The sequence below is a fragment of the Malus sylvestris genome, chromosome 1, assembly GCF_916048215.2.
Source record: "Malus sylvestris chromosome 1, drMalSylv7.2, whole genome shotgun sequence".
Taxonomy (NCBI): domain Eukaryota; kingdom Viridiplantae; phylum Streptophyta; class Magnoliopsida; order Rosales; family Rosaceae; genus Malus; species Malus sylvestris.
This window is the reverse complement of record NC_062260.1, coordinates 23,491,558-23,506,335: the sequence shown is the minus strand read 5'-3', so window position 1 is coordinate 23,506,335 and position 14,778 is coordinate 23,491,558. Positions and strand designations below refer to the sequence as shown.

The window sequence follows — 14,778 nt, the reverse complement described above, 5'->3', positions numbered from 1 at the left end:
TAGTCAACCTCATCAGTGGTAGTGCTATAGTTGAAAAGTCTTTAACAAACTGTTGGTAATAACCTGCTAAGCCGAGAAAACTCCATACCTTGGTGACGGTTTGTGGCTGCTCCCAATTCTAGACTGCAGCTACTTTCTGTGGATCCACCTGAATACCCTGAGTTGATATTACATGCCCCAAAAATGCTACTTGATCTAACCAAAACTGGCATTTACTAAACTTAGCATATAATTGGTGCTCCTTCAATATCTTCAAAACCAAAGTGAGATGTCGAGTATGCTCTACTTTAAACTTAGAATACACCAATATATCATCAATGAAGACGATAACAAACCTGCTGAGGTATGGCTTAAATACTCGATTCATTAAATCCATAAAAGCTGCGGGTGCATTTGTTAACCCAAATGGCATCACGAGGAATTCGTAATGACCATATCGAGTCCTGAAAGTCATCTTAGGAACATCTTCACTTTTAATCTTTAATTAATAGTACCCTGACCTTAAGCGCCTTGAAGTTGGTCAAATAAATCATCTATACGTGGCAACGGATAACGATTTTTAATTGTTACCTAATTCAGTTGTCGATAATCGATACATAGCCTCAAGGTTCCGTCATTCTTCCGTACAAATAATATTGGAGCTCCCCAGGGTAAAGTACTAGGCTGAATGAAGTCCTTATCAAACCAATTCCTACAACTGGGTTTTCAATTCCCTCAACTCAGCGGGAGCCATTTGGTAAGGAGTTAAGGAAATACGATATGTACCTGGAAGTAAATCAATAGTGAACTCTACTTCTGTATCTGGTGGTAATCCAAGTAAATCATCAGGGAAAACATTAGGGAAATGCTTAACTACTCGAACATCCTCCACACGGATAGGAGTATCCTCATTCAATACCATGTATGCCAAATAACCCTGACAACCTTTCCTTAATAGGCCGATGAAATGTGACTGTCTTCTCATAACAATCCATCTTGGCACGATTGTAATGTAACCAATCCATGCCTATAATAACATTAAAGTCAACAATATCTAATGGAACAAGATTAGCCGGCCTAACGATGTCCTCCACCAGAACAGGACATCCTTGATATACCCAGCTAACATAACATGTCTCAACCTTAGGCATCGAAAACTCTAACTCATAACCGAGAGGTGTAGGGTAGGGTTGCGTCGTCTAAGCAAACGTATGAGAAATACCAGAGTATGTAGCACCAGAATCAATTAATACCCTAGCAAAATGGCCAAGAATATTTAACGTACCCATAATCAGATCATGATTGTTCTGGGCATCCTGCAAGATGATATGGTGAACATAGCCCTGTGGCTCTTGTCGTTATCCACGACCCATGTTACCCTGATTTCCATGTCCTTGTGTACCTCATCCCTGACTAGGCTGGTTAGGCTACCTCGATGATCCTGCACTGCTAGAAGCAACCTTAACATTCTAGGACTGTCCTCTAGGATACCACTGTGATCCACCAGCTGGATATGTCGAATATGGCGCATAACCTCCTGGATATTGAGCATAACCACTCTGATGATACGAATCATGTAGGTACTAATACTTTCCTCCAAAATATGGAGCTATATCACCCTGATAATGATATGCTCCATCATAACCAGTCTGAGTATGACTACTAGGTTTTGGAACCTGCTGAATAGGAATTGGTGGTGGTAAGGCAGATGGTTGGGGCTTTTGCTAGCTCTGTAGGCACTGATTAGCTCGATGTCCCATCTGACCACAAACAAAACATCATCTGTTACCTTGCTTGCACTCCCCAAATTGTCGATTATTGCACCTACGGCAGAATGGACCACCAGAATCACTAAAACCTCTATGTCATTGGAAGCGAGAACCGCCTGAACAGCGACCCCTTCATGACGTCATGGAATTTGAACCCTCACTAGAAGAACTAAAACTAGTACCACTTCTCTTAAAACTTTGCGTCTTGCAAGGTCCTTGTGATGACTGATCTTTATCTTTATTATTATTTTGTTTCTTATTATTATCTTTTTCTTCCTCTTCCTCACTGTCACTGGGCATGTTTTCAGAATCCTCAACCCATAGTAGAATCTCATAAAACTCTTGATATGTAGAGCAGGGAGTTGTGGTCGCCATAAAACGCCACTTCTTTTGAGTACCCCATTTAAATCGTCGAAACATCTTAACAAGATTCTCAACAATCTTCGGACAATACCGAGACAAATCGGTAAACTTCCAATAATACTCATTACTTGATATTTTCCCTTTCTTTATAGACGAGAATTCTTGCTTTTTACAATTCAAATACTCTGGAGGTAAAAATCTCTTATGGAATAGCTGCTTAAAAACCTCCTAGTCTGCGGTTTCTTCTGGTGACAACTAAAAAGATTCCTGCCTCCACTAGGATGCAGCATCCTCACCCAAAAATCAAGTGGTCGTCTCGACTTATCTATCCTCAGGGAAATTCCCCTGTCGTTGCATCACTCGATAAGTTTTCTCGACATGATTAAGCCATCGCTCAGCTCCCTCGGGCCCCTTAGTACCAGCAAAGGTATTCAACTTTAGGTTATAAACAGTTTCCAAGGGAGTTTTCTGGGAAAGACGAAGTAATGATTGGATAACATTAGCAATAGCCTCCCCCAAGTTGGGTAATATCTGAAAAATTAGACTCAGAAGAAGTACGTGGCTCTCTACAAGGCGACATGGTTCTAACATAAGACATCAAAATGATTAGAATACTCACAAAATATGCAGGATTGTCGAACCTAGGCTCTGATACCAAACTGACACACCCCGACCTAAATCGAGGCATGCTGGCCCTCATGTGAGGGTGACGTAGCCATGTGAGCCATGCAGAAGTGAAGGTGACAAGATAATATGGGTAAATAAAAATCAAACTAACTAACTTGCACTAGACTAGTATATAAGTACGAGTGGAAGTATTGGAGTGTAGATGCACATAATCAGAGCGTAGGTACCCAGGTGCAGTTGAGCAAGCTAAATACTAATTATACAAGATATGAAAGAAAACCCTACATTGATGGATGTCTGTCAGAACTGCCATAGAGTCCTCGTGAGTCACCAACATGAACTTTTATTTAGAACCTAGAGGGGCGCAAAACAGAAAACGTGAGTGGGCAAAAATAAAACTTTTAAAAACCATTTCACTTTTCAAAAGTAATAACCCCTTACCATAAAACCCGTATAATTTTCCAAAAAATAATAATACATACGTATGTAGAAATCATGCTCGAGAGTAGTGAAAACCAAGTATATGCTATGTCAACCATCTCAGCAATAAAATAAGTAAGCCAAGTGAAATGAATTAACATAAAATGAGATGCCAGCCGGAGTCACCTAACGTGACCTATATGGCTGAGTTTATAGCTCATCAATCAAATCCTGCACACGAGTCGGAACCACCTAATGTGGTTTGTACGACATGCTAAGTGTAAATGAATACGCTCAAGTGCTACGATCATGTGAAGATTGTGCGAAATATCGCAAGTCACCTACGAGTCGGAACCACCTAATATGGTCTATACGACAGGCTGGCACCTGGCCTTAGGTGGAGCACTAACATCGAGGTGTAGGATAATGAGCACTAAATGCATGTAAACATAACTATACACACTGCAATCACTATCATTAATATGTACTCATCTGAAACTTACTTGGGCGTCCGCAGTATCATGCAATAATATGCATATATATACTAATGCATATACTAAAATGTAATGCAATTGACATGACATTTAAAAACGCAAATCCACTTAAAACAATTTCTGGAAAAATGGAAAACATATATACGTATATATAGAAAACCAAAAGCCCACTTACTGGTATGTAACTGGGTCGTAACCCTCGAGTCTCGCCTGGCTACGCTTGTCCTCCGAAAACATCTCACCTATATGTGAAACAACTAATCCAACGTTAATTTTAAGCACATAACCAAAACTGTGTAATAACTTCTCATACGTTCCTCAATTTGGGTGTTTGAATATACCATCGTGGCCTACTCAACACCACGAGCATCCCCATATTTTTAAAAAAAAATTCCGATGACCCACGTGCCCTCACGCGCCGGCCAAGGCACGTGCTTAGCACGGTGGACGAAACCTTTAAGTCTGTTAGAGAATATTCCGCTAAATAATAGAATATTTCGTTAAATATACGTGACTCCATTAGTATATTCTATCAAGGTTGACGGAATATGCTATTTTCTTCTCCGGTGTTTCACCGAGATCCATTGCCGGCTGTCGCTGAGTCACTGGATTCTGGAAAAATCTTTAAACCTTAATACCTTCCTCGTTTTTCAACCAAATTTCACAAACTTTATATCAATTTGAAACCCTGAACGAGTAGAACATGATCTTTCCTCTCAGAGGTCATAAAATTGACGAAATATAGTTGGAATATATCTTGAATATTCTGGTCAACCTGGAACTCGAGGAACTGGCCTATCCCGACGTCCAAAACCTTCCGAAAATTGTTCCCAGGTCTATATGGAGTGGTTTTAAGACTTCTTTAAGCTTTAAAACTCCGTGGAATAACCACGATCACGACAGAGCAACATAGCACCACGCCAGAGCTCTTAGGTTCTCGAGTTCCCGTGATCCGTTCTTTGATCCAATGGTATGGATGGGTTCGTGAAGTCACCAGAAACACGTTGGTGCAAAGCTCAAGCTCGATCGATGAAGTTTGGATGGTGTTTGAGAGTTGAAGGCTTGGATTGTACGGACAAGGGAGAAGAGTCGAGAAGAAATAAGAGAGAAATATAAGGTTTGTACGTGTGAGTGTATGTGTGTGTTATGGGATTGGGCAAAAATAAAAGAAACAAAGCCTTGATTGGGCTATGGAATTAGAGCCTAACAATTGGTCCAAAGTTGTAGGAAAAGAAAAGAAAATGATTGGTAGATTAAGTGTAAAACTAAAACTTATTCATATACACCTATTTGTTCGTAACATTTCCGTTACGAACTCGATTTGATCCTAATTTGCGTCGACGCTCTCGTGACGTCGAGTATAATTTGATCACATTAGCGAAAAAATAATAATTTAAAACTATATATGTACATCCATGCCATTAAGCCTCGAGGGCATAATCGTCATTTCACACATGCAAGGAGAAAAATATATAATTATTCGGGACAGGTCGTCACAGTGCAGGTTCAAATTCAATGGTTAACTTTGAAAATGTAAGTGAAGGGGACTCCTTGGATAGGCCATTCTTCCAACCCAAACAAGAAAACGAGGATGAGGATTATTACGGTGGCTACCTTCATCAACGATTAAAAATCTTATCCGAAATTACAAATAAAATTATTTTGTATTATTTTATTAAAAAAATACTAATATTTTATTGCCTATTGTCAGGGCTATTCAATGTAGGGGTGGAGATGCAAAATGTAATTACTGTTCATTAAGAGCAGTTATTGTTCACTGGGTGGATTCAATAGTGAGTAGCCCTAGGAGGCCTTTGCAACGCTGGAGTTGCTCTTAGGAATATATTGTGGAAGGGCTTCAATATTTTTATATTTTATATACAATTTTTTTTAAATTATTATTATTATTAAGGGGAGGAGAGTATTCAAACTATAACAATAAATTAACGAATGGGGAGTTTCGAACCTGGAACATATGAGTGGAAATCTAATACTCTATATACTAGGATATTGAACCACATACATATTATATATATATTTTATTAGGAAAAGGATCCTTACCGGATCCTTTTCTTGGAGATTCCGTGATCGTGACCGTTTATTGTATATCGTGTGATCAGTTTTCGTTAGGTACTATTTATATTTAATTTTAAATTTTAAAATAATTTTTGACCGCACGATATACGATGAATGGTCACAATCACGGGGTTCAGCAGATCCCCAGGAAAAGGATCCGGCGAGGATCATTTTCCATATTATTAATATTACAAACCTTGTGTCTATTCAAATAAGAAGTTTAGAGACTTTGAGTCTTTGAGTCTTTGTGGCTGAGTGACTGACCCCAACATTTGTAAGATATAATTGTTTTATATATTAATAGAATAAAAAACAGCAAACCTATTTTGTACATGAAGAGTGAAATGTCTAGCAACTCAAACATGTTCTTATTAACTTGAAAAACAAATTTGTTTACTTCTTTTTTTGCACTCCCTAGATTGCTATACACCAAACCCTAAACGGCTGAACCATTTGGATGGGTTAGCTATTTTATCAATTGAAAAAGTATTGGTTCAAAAATTAGATTACGTAAACTTAATTAGTATATTTGTATCTAAAAACGCCAGATGTGTGATATTCAAGTAATGTTTGTATATCTTTCTTCTTTTGATATTGATTTTTAATGATTTTTGATATAGAAATATACTCTTTCATGTATTTAGCGATTTTTTTTTATACATATCAATGTACAAAGGCTCGGGAGTCAAAGAACTTTAGGGCTCCGCTTCGAAGACTTGCTTGAGACCCCAAATTCTTAGAGTCTGGCCTGAGTAATCATGAGTCAAATCCCTTTCAGGTAATAGGTATAGCATACCAATTTGAAATTGTCAGGTTCTAAATGGCCTATGAGAGCTTGCGATACGTTTCTATTTTATACCTTACCTTCATATAAATATATATATATATATATATATATATATATATATATATATATATATATATATATACAGATCAGAAGTTCATATGTTATCAACAATAATTGTTAATATAAGAATACCAAAGAAGTTGAAACTTTGACATCAAAATTTAGTTACATATGGGGAAACATGGTAAGTAGATGTACTAGGGTGATATTTTATGAACCTTTGTAAACTCACATTACAACCTTACGGTCAATATCATCTTTGAGCTTCATTTTTTAGTGAATATCTTTAAGCTTCTTTTATGATAATAAATTAATAACACATGTTGGTGATCATGATCAGGAAGAACTATTCGTCTTGGAGGCCCTTTTTCCTAAACGGTCTCATTCGATGTTTTATAATATTGGTTCGAGAATTGACGTTAAAGTGTAAAGTGACAGACAGTTCATGAAAAGTCATGTTTTTAGAGTCTCTTTAACATCCATGTTTTATAATGTAAATACGAGAATTACGTTAAAGTGTGATGTGATAGAAAGTCCATGAAGAATTCCATTAAGTCTTCTTAGCATTTATAATAACGAAAACATACAATATATGTAACTTTTAACTGTAATTAAGTTTGTTAAATCAATGTGTCTAGTATACGAAGGTTGTGATCAAATCAATCGAAATCCCTATCTTCTAATTTTGCGCTAAGACATTCCCAACAAAAACCATATACAAAATGTCTTTTTTGTTGTAAAATCGACTGTGGGTGCAGTGGAATAAATGAAACAAGACACAAAATTTACGAGGTTCCTCTACAGTCAGTGTGACTGGAGTACGTCTTCGGGGCAGTAGTGGTGCTTTCATTATAATTTAGAATAATAGGAGTACAAAGATAACTCTCTCTATTATCTCCTCTTATCTTCCTCTATTCTCTCTCTTCCTCTTCCTTCCTTCCTCTCTTCCTTTCCCGTAAACTCCTCTCACTTCATCTCCTCTTCTTCCTTTATATAAACAAAATAAAGCACTATTCACTTTACAAATTTTCCACAAATGAATAGTGATAATACTGTGCATAAATAGTAACAAACTATTCATGTGGACCATCCACATAATATTTACAACATTTTTCTCTTTTTGCACTTAAACTCGAATTCTCCTATTGTCTTGAAATGAAAACCATACATCATACCTGCGAAGTTTTAATTATGAATAAGTAGAAAAGAGGTTATTGCAAAAACCAACCTAAAATATTTTGTTAATAAGGGGCAAAGAACCGTAGATTTCATGTTGTCGGGTTCCACTGTGACCGAAAAAGTGATACCTCCTTTCCGTCCACATTTCTTGCGACTACATACAGAGAGTTGACCAGACCAACGACGGCTAAAGGTAAAAAATATTCAGCCGGAAATTCTCTCTCTTCTTTTCAGGCATCTGCCCTTTTCTTTCTCAATTGGGTATTCTTTTTCTCTCTCAGTCGATTAATTTCTTCAAAAATCTATCTTCCTCTGGTTTTTCTTCGATTTTAACGACTACCCTTTTCCTGGATCTTCATCTTGCTTCGGATTTGGGTGGCTAGAGGAATTTTCTGGGTGTGCGGTGGAGGCATGGGGAGGCTATTTGTGGTGAGTCTCGAGGGGAAGATCTACAGCTGCAGGCACTGCCGGACCCATCTTGCTCTTTGTGAGGACATAGTTTCCAGGGTTGTTCATTTGATCTTTTACAATCTTTTAATCAGCAACAATTTATTCCTTTTTTGTGATTTTCTACTGAATTTTCCATCCGGGTCTTGATTAATTGTTTCCTTTTTTCTTTCTTTTTTTTTTTTGTTGAGATGATGTGCATGTTCTTTGACGGTGTAATTGGTCAACTCTATTACTTGGTCTGCTTTTGTGATTAATGTTATTAGCAGAAGATCTGGTTAAGTATGTCGTAGTTTCTTAGATAGTCTTTTGTGAGCTTGATTGACTATGATCTAGATAATAGAGGAATGTTCAGTAGGGTGTCTGTCCGTTGAAGTATATGGATTTAATGATAAGGGATGTTTTGGGAGGCATTTGGATCCTATATCATAAGTTGGAACTTTATCAAGGACCAACATGATGCTGCATTTTATTGTTTCTCTTGAAGGCCGGGAGTGCCGGAAGAACTTGGGTCTAGTTTTTAGTGAAGAGGACAGCTAGAACTTAATTGAAACCTTATCCTCTTTTCGACCGAGAGAGGACATGGATTGGTGGTGTATGGTGTAGCTGTTAGAATTTTGGTTATTATGCTTTCATAGTTTTCATTGTTCATTGCTTTCAAATGCGCCTTCACGTCCATGTGCACAACTAGTTTTAGAAGCATTTGTCAGCGAATGAGTGCATCGGTATTGTCTCGAGTGATATAAAGTAAGAGAACGTAATGCTCTAATTAGAATGAAATGAAAGATGGTTATAGTCTGTTCTGTCTTTAAAGTTTTGACGACAAGGTATGAAACAATGTTGATTATTGAATAGTTTAGTATAACTAAGGCTTGTTCTGTTCTTCGTTGTTGTGATTGCCACTTATTTTCACTTTTCATTTGGAGTCAAATAACTCTTGATTGGTAATTTCAAATTTGAAAACAAGCGCGTTTTCTGACTACATGTTTTGCCTGTGTCTCATTCAGTCTTTCCACTCCAGGCACGGGAAGGCATATCTCTTCAAGAAGGTGTAAGTTTTTCTTAATATTTGGACATCTTTACCATGTCTGATATGGGAGTTACAGATGAGATGTTGAAATAGTGAAAGACTATTCTGTCTGTTTTTACCTGTGTTCAAGAAACATTTATTGATCATACGACACTGGTCTATTTCCGTTTCAATGAAAATCTGCTTTCTTTCCTTGAATTTATATATAACGAGAGAATTGCCCCAATAGCTTCCAGCACTCAGTCTCTGAGTCATATTTTTCATTTGATCTCTCAAATTATGTCCCAACATAGCTGAAAGTATGGAATGTGGGGGGATAATGCTGTCTGAAATAGGATAATAAGTGCACATTTGCAAGCTCATTCAACGAAATTTGTCATTGAGCCGTATATGCATGCAATTAGTTGGTTTTAGATATGTGATTCACATCTCCAATCATATTACAGAGTGAACGTATTTTCCGGAGAGTGTGAAGATAGATCGATGATCACTGGACTGCACACAGTTGCTGACATTTTCTGTGTCGGGTGTGGATCGATAGTGGGGTGGAAATATGTAAGATCATGAGCCATGATTAGAACTATCATGATTTATACATTTCTTTTTCTGCTGTTATTCGTTCTGATGGTTTCTTTTAGGAGACTGCCCACGAAGAGACCCAGAAGTACAAGGAAGGAAAATCCGTACTTGAGCGGTCAGTAGACGTGCGGAGAAAGAAAATTTAACATTCTAATCTAATCTGAGTTATGTGAAAATAAGTTTGTGAGCTTCATGCTTGAGCAGGGTGAAGGTGTTGGGTCCGGATGGAAACAATTATTGGGTCAGTCACGAAGCACAAGTCGGTAGCAGCGATGCAGATGAAGCTTGATCGATGACCCCGTTCATACTCAACTGTACATTCTTCAAATCTCATTGTTCTTCTTCTTCAACTCGTGTGAATTAGAAGCTCGTAAGTCCTGAATTTAGGCAACCATCCGAACTTGCCTTCAATAACGGAATCGTAAAACTTTTGATTGTGTTCGAATATGATCTTCTTGAATGTAACCTCTCTTTAAATGCAATCTCTTGTTCAATAAAATTCCCACTTGCCCTCACCATTGTGATTGATCGATGATGGATTTGCTCGTCTAGCGTGTTTGTGATCGAGACATTCTTAGCAGACATCGATGGTATATTTCTTTTTATCTATCCCTCTCATTACGTTAAGACAGATTCTCTCGTGCTTTCAGTACGGGGCCGTATGAATCACGATTATCGGTGATTCTGTTTGAATTCCTAATTTGGTCATTGTCTCATCTTATTTTCTAAGGACTTTTAAAGTTAGCACATGAAGAAACAGAAGCAAATATAAACCGACTCGAACATCTTCATTCGCCAAAATTAATCCGTACAATCCGGCGGGAAAAAACAGTTTGCTGACGTCAGAATTTCAATCGTACAACGGGACCCACAAAATTAATGCTGGGGACCAAATTAAATCTAATATTATATTAAAATATAAAAGGGTGAATCGTAGCTTAATTATGCATTTGGGCAACTCTTATAAATTTACCAATTTAAATAGATATAACTTGAGGAAGGAAGGGGATCCTCTCCCTTCTACCAAATCCTCCTCATCACCTCATTAACTAATTCAGACCCTTAAAATTTGATCTAACGGCTACATACAGGGATCCACTTTAAAAGTTATAATAACTTTAACTGTTGTATCAAATTTCAAGGGATCCGGATTGATTGATGGGGAGGATTTGATGGAAGAGGATCCCTTTCCATAACTTGACATGAAGAAAAAAATGTAAACTGCAAGATGCATCCGAGGAAGGGGTCTGTCGGATATTGAACATAGCCGGTTGGAACGGCTGCCGGAACCAAACTACTCGGCATTGGCTTACCGGTTTAGCCCCCAGGTAAAATGGCCAGGCGGTTGATTCAGGCAGAAAAGTCGGCTCCGGCTACATTGTGCAAATCTTTCATTTGTGATGAAATCAATCGAAGGGTCACGAGAACGACCAAATCACTCGAGTGAATAAACCATTCGCTCAGCCAGCTCTTCACCTACAACTCTCATATATCGGTGCAGCTGGAACTCCAAGTAACTCCTTTCTGAAGAACCAAAAGCGAACTTTATATCCTTCAACGAAAAACAGTGTAGCAAGTAAATGAATGCCCGAAGGTATCTGGATTTTGGGTGGGGAGGTCTGAAAATTCTATGACTCTTGAGTATACATACCTTGAATCTCACACGAGATCCATTCAACCCGATTAAAATGTTACCGATATCTCCATCTTTCACATCAACAGATACCAGATTTTGTTCGTTGTCTGAGCTTTCATATTCAACGTCAATTGCTCCTTCATCGTCATACATAGGAAAATCATTAGTGTCTTCTTTCCCGATGTCATCATGTTGCACTTCCATGACTTCTTCAGAAACATGAGGTGGCAAGGACTCTCTATCTTGTGAGACGGAAACATCCGACAGAACAGCATACCGCTTTTTATCAAGCAAAGGCTTGGCAATATGAAAAGGAATCCACCTGGAGTTAAAATTTCTGTTTGTCAGTCACCGAAAAATTTTGAATATCAGGACACTAGAAAATTTTCTTGATTTATATGAAAATATTGACAAGTAATGATTTCCATCGTGTGTAAATAAAGTTGACATTGGTCTCATCTGAAACTTCAGCTCGCATGTATATAATTATCTAGAGAAGTAACAAAGAGGACAAATGTATAAAGGAAGAATTTTCAACCTAATTAGTAAATTGAAACAATTAACGGCTTTCCATGGTCAGCTGCTACAAGTGAAAGGGAACTTACTGGTAACGGAGCGGACAGAGTAACTCAGACGGGCAATATGCTGCTTTGTATCTCATCTTACTGCAAGTGTGAATGTAATAACCGAGATAATAATACTGGAGAGTAGAGCAATGGGCGTGATTTTCTTTCACCCAATTTATTTCTTGTAGTGCTGAATACTTTCCAGGTGATAGGAAGGCAAAATCTGGGTCCCAAAATAAGTATTTACTCGACAAACATCTAGGGAGGATATCTATAACACCAACTGCAATAAGCTTGCCATCAACAACATATTGCTGATGGAAAGAACCAAAGCCACAAGGTGGAACTGTTCCATCACCTTTTGGAGGCACATAATTTAAGGGAGTATCAACCAGGAACCTCTTATACGATTTTTCAGTAACATGCTCAGGGGTATCATTATGCACCGCTATTTGATACCGTCTATATAAAGCATACTCTTCTGAATCGAAACTGGACCTTCTCAAATGAATCTCAAGTCTACGCCTCTTTACTGGAGCATTTTGAGAGCTATGTGTCACACTGCAGCCTTTACTTTCAGACCCGGCAGCAGATCCTTTTGAGATGTTAACAGTTTGAGCACTTTCGTATGAGGAAGCTTGTTTTGTGGCAGAATAAAAATTTAAATGTCCGTTGCAAGCCCTGACTAACAGACCAGATGTTTCTGCCAACTGATTCAAGTAACTCTCTAGCTTTTCAGCAATAAGTTTTGGAGATGGCCCTTTTTCATCTGTAATATGCGTCGACAATCTTCCCTGGTGGACATCCTTCTCACCTGGTAACGACCTCCTTATAGTAGCCGCTATTTGGAATGCAATATTGCTCGAGTATAAGAGATCTTCAGATCCTTCAACCAATAGCTTTCTTTTGGCTTGTAAAACCTTTTTAACAATAGCTTTTGGAAATTGAATGTCAGGGAATTCCCCATTTTCAGAGCAACCACGAATGGCATTATCAACTTGATCTGATAAGTAATGCATAATCTTTTCTTCCCCACCCTTCTGTTCATTGTTATTGGAACAGGATTCTTTCGCAGCTGAGCTTGAAACTTCGAGATGGGTATGGCTGCGTGTGTCCTTAGAGGCATTTGGATTCTCTATACACTCCCCTAGTTTCTTACATTCCAAGTTACCTTCTAAGTACCTAGGCATAGATCATTTTCAGTGATCAGGATAAAGTACAAATCTAAATAAACGTATGTTTTGCTAGAACTTAATAGTGATACGAAGATCATAAAAAATTACACTACTGATAACTGAAAGTAATCGCCATCAATTAGTCCATGACCCACTCAAAACCTTGGAAAATTGCAAAATACGACATTAGAATTTTCTTTAAAGCAGATTCTGTGCAGAAACCTTGAAAGATCATCAGACATTATCTTTGGAGGGGTTCTATATTGTAAGTTAACTGATGAATTATTCTAAACATACCAAAAGAATGATCATTCCCAATCTACACGCAACAACACTGAAAACTGTGCTTTTTGGGGAGAGGTGGAAGAATAATAAAAGGCAACATAACTATACCTTTGCATTCGTCTAGACACCCGCACTTGCTCTTTAGAAGGAACAAAATCGCCTGCTCTCAGACGAATAGTATAAGCAGGGCAGCATGTTCTTTCCATGTCAGGTTTGTAAAGGAAACAACCAGATCGCCTCCAACCCCGGTCAAGAAGATCTAAACAGAGACTCGTTAAAATACGTACACAATAAAGAAATCATGCCAGTAGAATAACAGTAGTATTGTTCACAAAATATAAAGAGCAGCCAATAAAAAACCAACCTTGGTAGTCATCAATCGTAATGCTATGTGCCCACAAACCTGAAAAATCAAAGACAAGTTAAGAACGTAATCAGAAACATTAAATTCATAAAAAAAACAGCAAAAGAACTTTAACACGGGGACGGAAAATAGAGCTATAGTAACCAAATTAGCATTGGACTAACATCACAACTCTTTCTGTCGAATTCGAATCGCTTAGAAACCTGATCACTAATTTGCAAATTGATCACAGCATCTTGTATTCATGGAATTAAACCCAATGATTCAAAACTACAAATTTTTCGAGGATTCGCAACGACTACTGAATGAACAGCAACCATCCGAAGAATGTAATCAACTTTAAAGGCCTAATTTTTTGACACAGCTCCATTAATCACAATCAAAATTCTAAACTTGTTCAGATTCTAATTAGCACGACAAATCAACTGGATTACGAACTTAAAACCAAACAAATTACGACAGAGAGAGACGGAGTTAATGACAGAGACGAACCGTGAGCGATACTGGTGCGAGCAGGGGATCTGCAGTAGCCGCAGGAGCTTTTGTTTTCGCCGTAATCCACCACCACGCTTTCCCCTCTGTGGTTACTGCCGCCACCGCCGCCGCCGCTTCTGCTGCTACTGCTCGCCTCGCCCTTCTTCATCTTCCCTGCCATTTTCCGAATCGATCCTCTCTCTCCTCTCAGCTCCGCCTCTGCATAGGAGGTTCTGGACTGCCTTTTTACTTCCAAACGACGTCGGGGCGCGCGATAACCAGCTATACGAGTACGACGACCCTCCCTTCTTCTCTATTGATCTCGCCGGCCGATTTTCAATTGGGCTTTAATTCTTTACTCCATTTGTGTATCTAACTTTCGTTTTGTTTTTTCAACCAAAAAAAAAAAACTTTTGTTTTGTTTTTTTGAGCACTTTAAGAAAAGGTTACCGTTTACTTTAATGTAAA

General features: G+C 38.1%; 2 protein-coding genes across 4 annotated transcripts; one reads left to right on the top strand and one right to left on the bottom strand.

The window, feature by feature from the left end:
• Nucleotides 1-7,805: 7,805 nt before the first annotated feature.
• Nucleotides 7,806-10,325, top strand: LOC126622235 (protein yippee-like). 2 transcript variants are annotated; one of them, XM_050290924.1, is made up of 6 exons: nucleotides 7,806-7,947; nucleotides 8,138-8,261; nucleotides 9,209-9,252; nucleotides 9,678-9,786; nucleotides 9,870-9,925; nucleotides 10,015-10,325. In XM_050290924.1, the coding sequence occupies exons 2-6, from the start codon at nucleotides 8,166-8,168 to the stop codon at nucleotides 10,097-10,099; spliced, it is 390 nt and encodes a 129-aa protein (XP_050146881.1). In that variant the 5' UTR covers nucleotides 7,806-7,947; nucleotides 8,138-8,165; the 3' UTR covers nucleotides 10,100-10,325. The 2 variants fall into 2 exon arrangements, with proteins under 2 accessions (XP_050146881.1, XP_050146888.1); XM_050290931.1 differs by having other exon boundaries at nucleotides 7,852-8,015.
• A 361-nt stretch (nucleotides 10,326-10,686) lies between these two features.
• Nucleotides 10,687-14,694, bottom strand: LOC126622226 (arginyl-tRNA--protein transferase 2-like). Of its 2 annotated transcripts, XM_050290914.1 has the most exons (6): nucleotides 14,329-14,693; nucleotides 13,837-13,875; nucleotides 13,581-13,731; nucleotides 12,052-13,194; nucleotides 11,462-11,768; nucleotides 10,687-11,362 (listed from the first exon to the last, which is right to left on the bottom strand). In XM_050290914.1, exons 1-6 carry the CDS (start codon nucleotides 14,489-14,491, stop codon nucleotides 11,246-11,248), a joined length of 1,920 nt encoding a protein of 639 aa, XP_050146871.1. In that variant the 5' UTR covers nucleotides 14,492-14,693; the 3' UTR covers nucleotides 10,687-11,245. The 2 variants fall into 2 exon arrangements, with proteins under 2 accessions (XP_050146871.1, XP_050146863.1); XM_050290906.1 differs by having other exon boundaries at nucleotides 10,687-11,768; nucleotides 14,329-14,694.
• Nucleotides 14,695-14,778: the final 84 nt, after the last annotated feature.

Bases quoted from the DNA above. Each gene is read 5' to 3' on its own strand.
- LOC126622235 (XM_050290924.1), top strand. From the start codon at position 8,166: ATGGGGAGGCTATTTGTGGTGAGTCTCGAGGGGAAGATCTACAGCTGC. The intron at 9,787-9,869 runs GTAAGATCATGA...GGTTTCTTTTAG, and splicing joins CGATAGTGGGGTGGAAATAT to GAGACTGCCCACGAAGAGAC. The intron at 9,926-10,014 runs GTCAGTAGACGT...ATGCTTGAGCAG, and splicing joins GGAAAATCCGTACTTGAGCG to GGTGAAGGTGTTGGGTCCGG.
- LOC126622226 (XM_050290906.1), bottom strand. From the start codon at position 14,491: ATGGCAGGGAAGATGAAGAAGGGCGAGGCGAGCAGTAGCAGCAGAAGC. The intron at 13,876-14,328 runs GTTCGTCTCTGT...TTGATTTTTCAG, and splicing joins TCGCACCAGTATCGCTCACG to GTTTGTGGGCACATAGCATT. The intron at 13,732-13,836 runs GTTGGTTTTTTA...GTCTCTGTTTAG, and splicing joins TACGATTGATGACTACCAAG to ATCTTCTTGACCGGGGTTGG.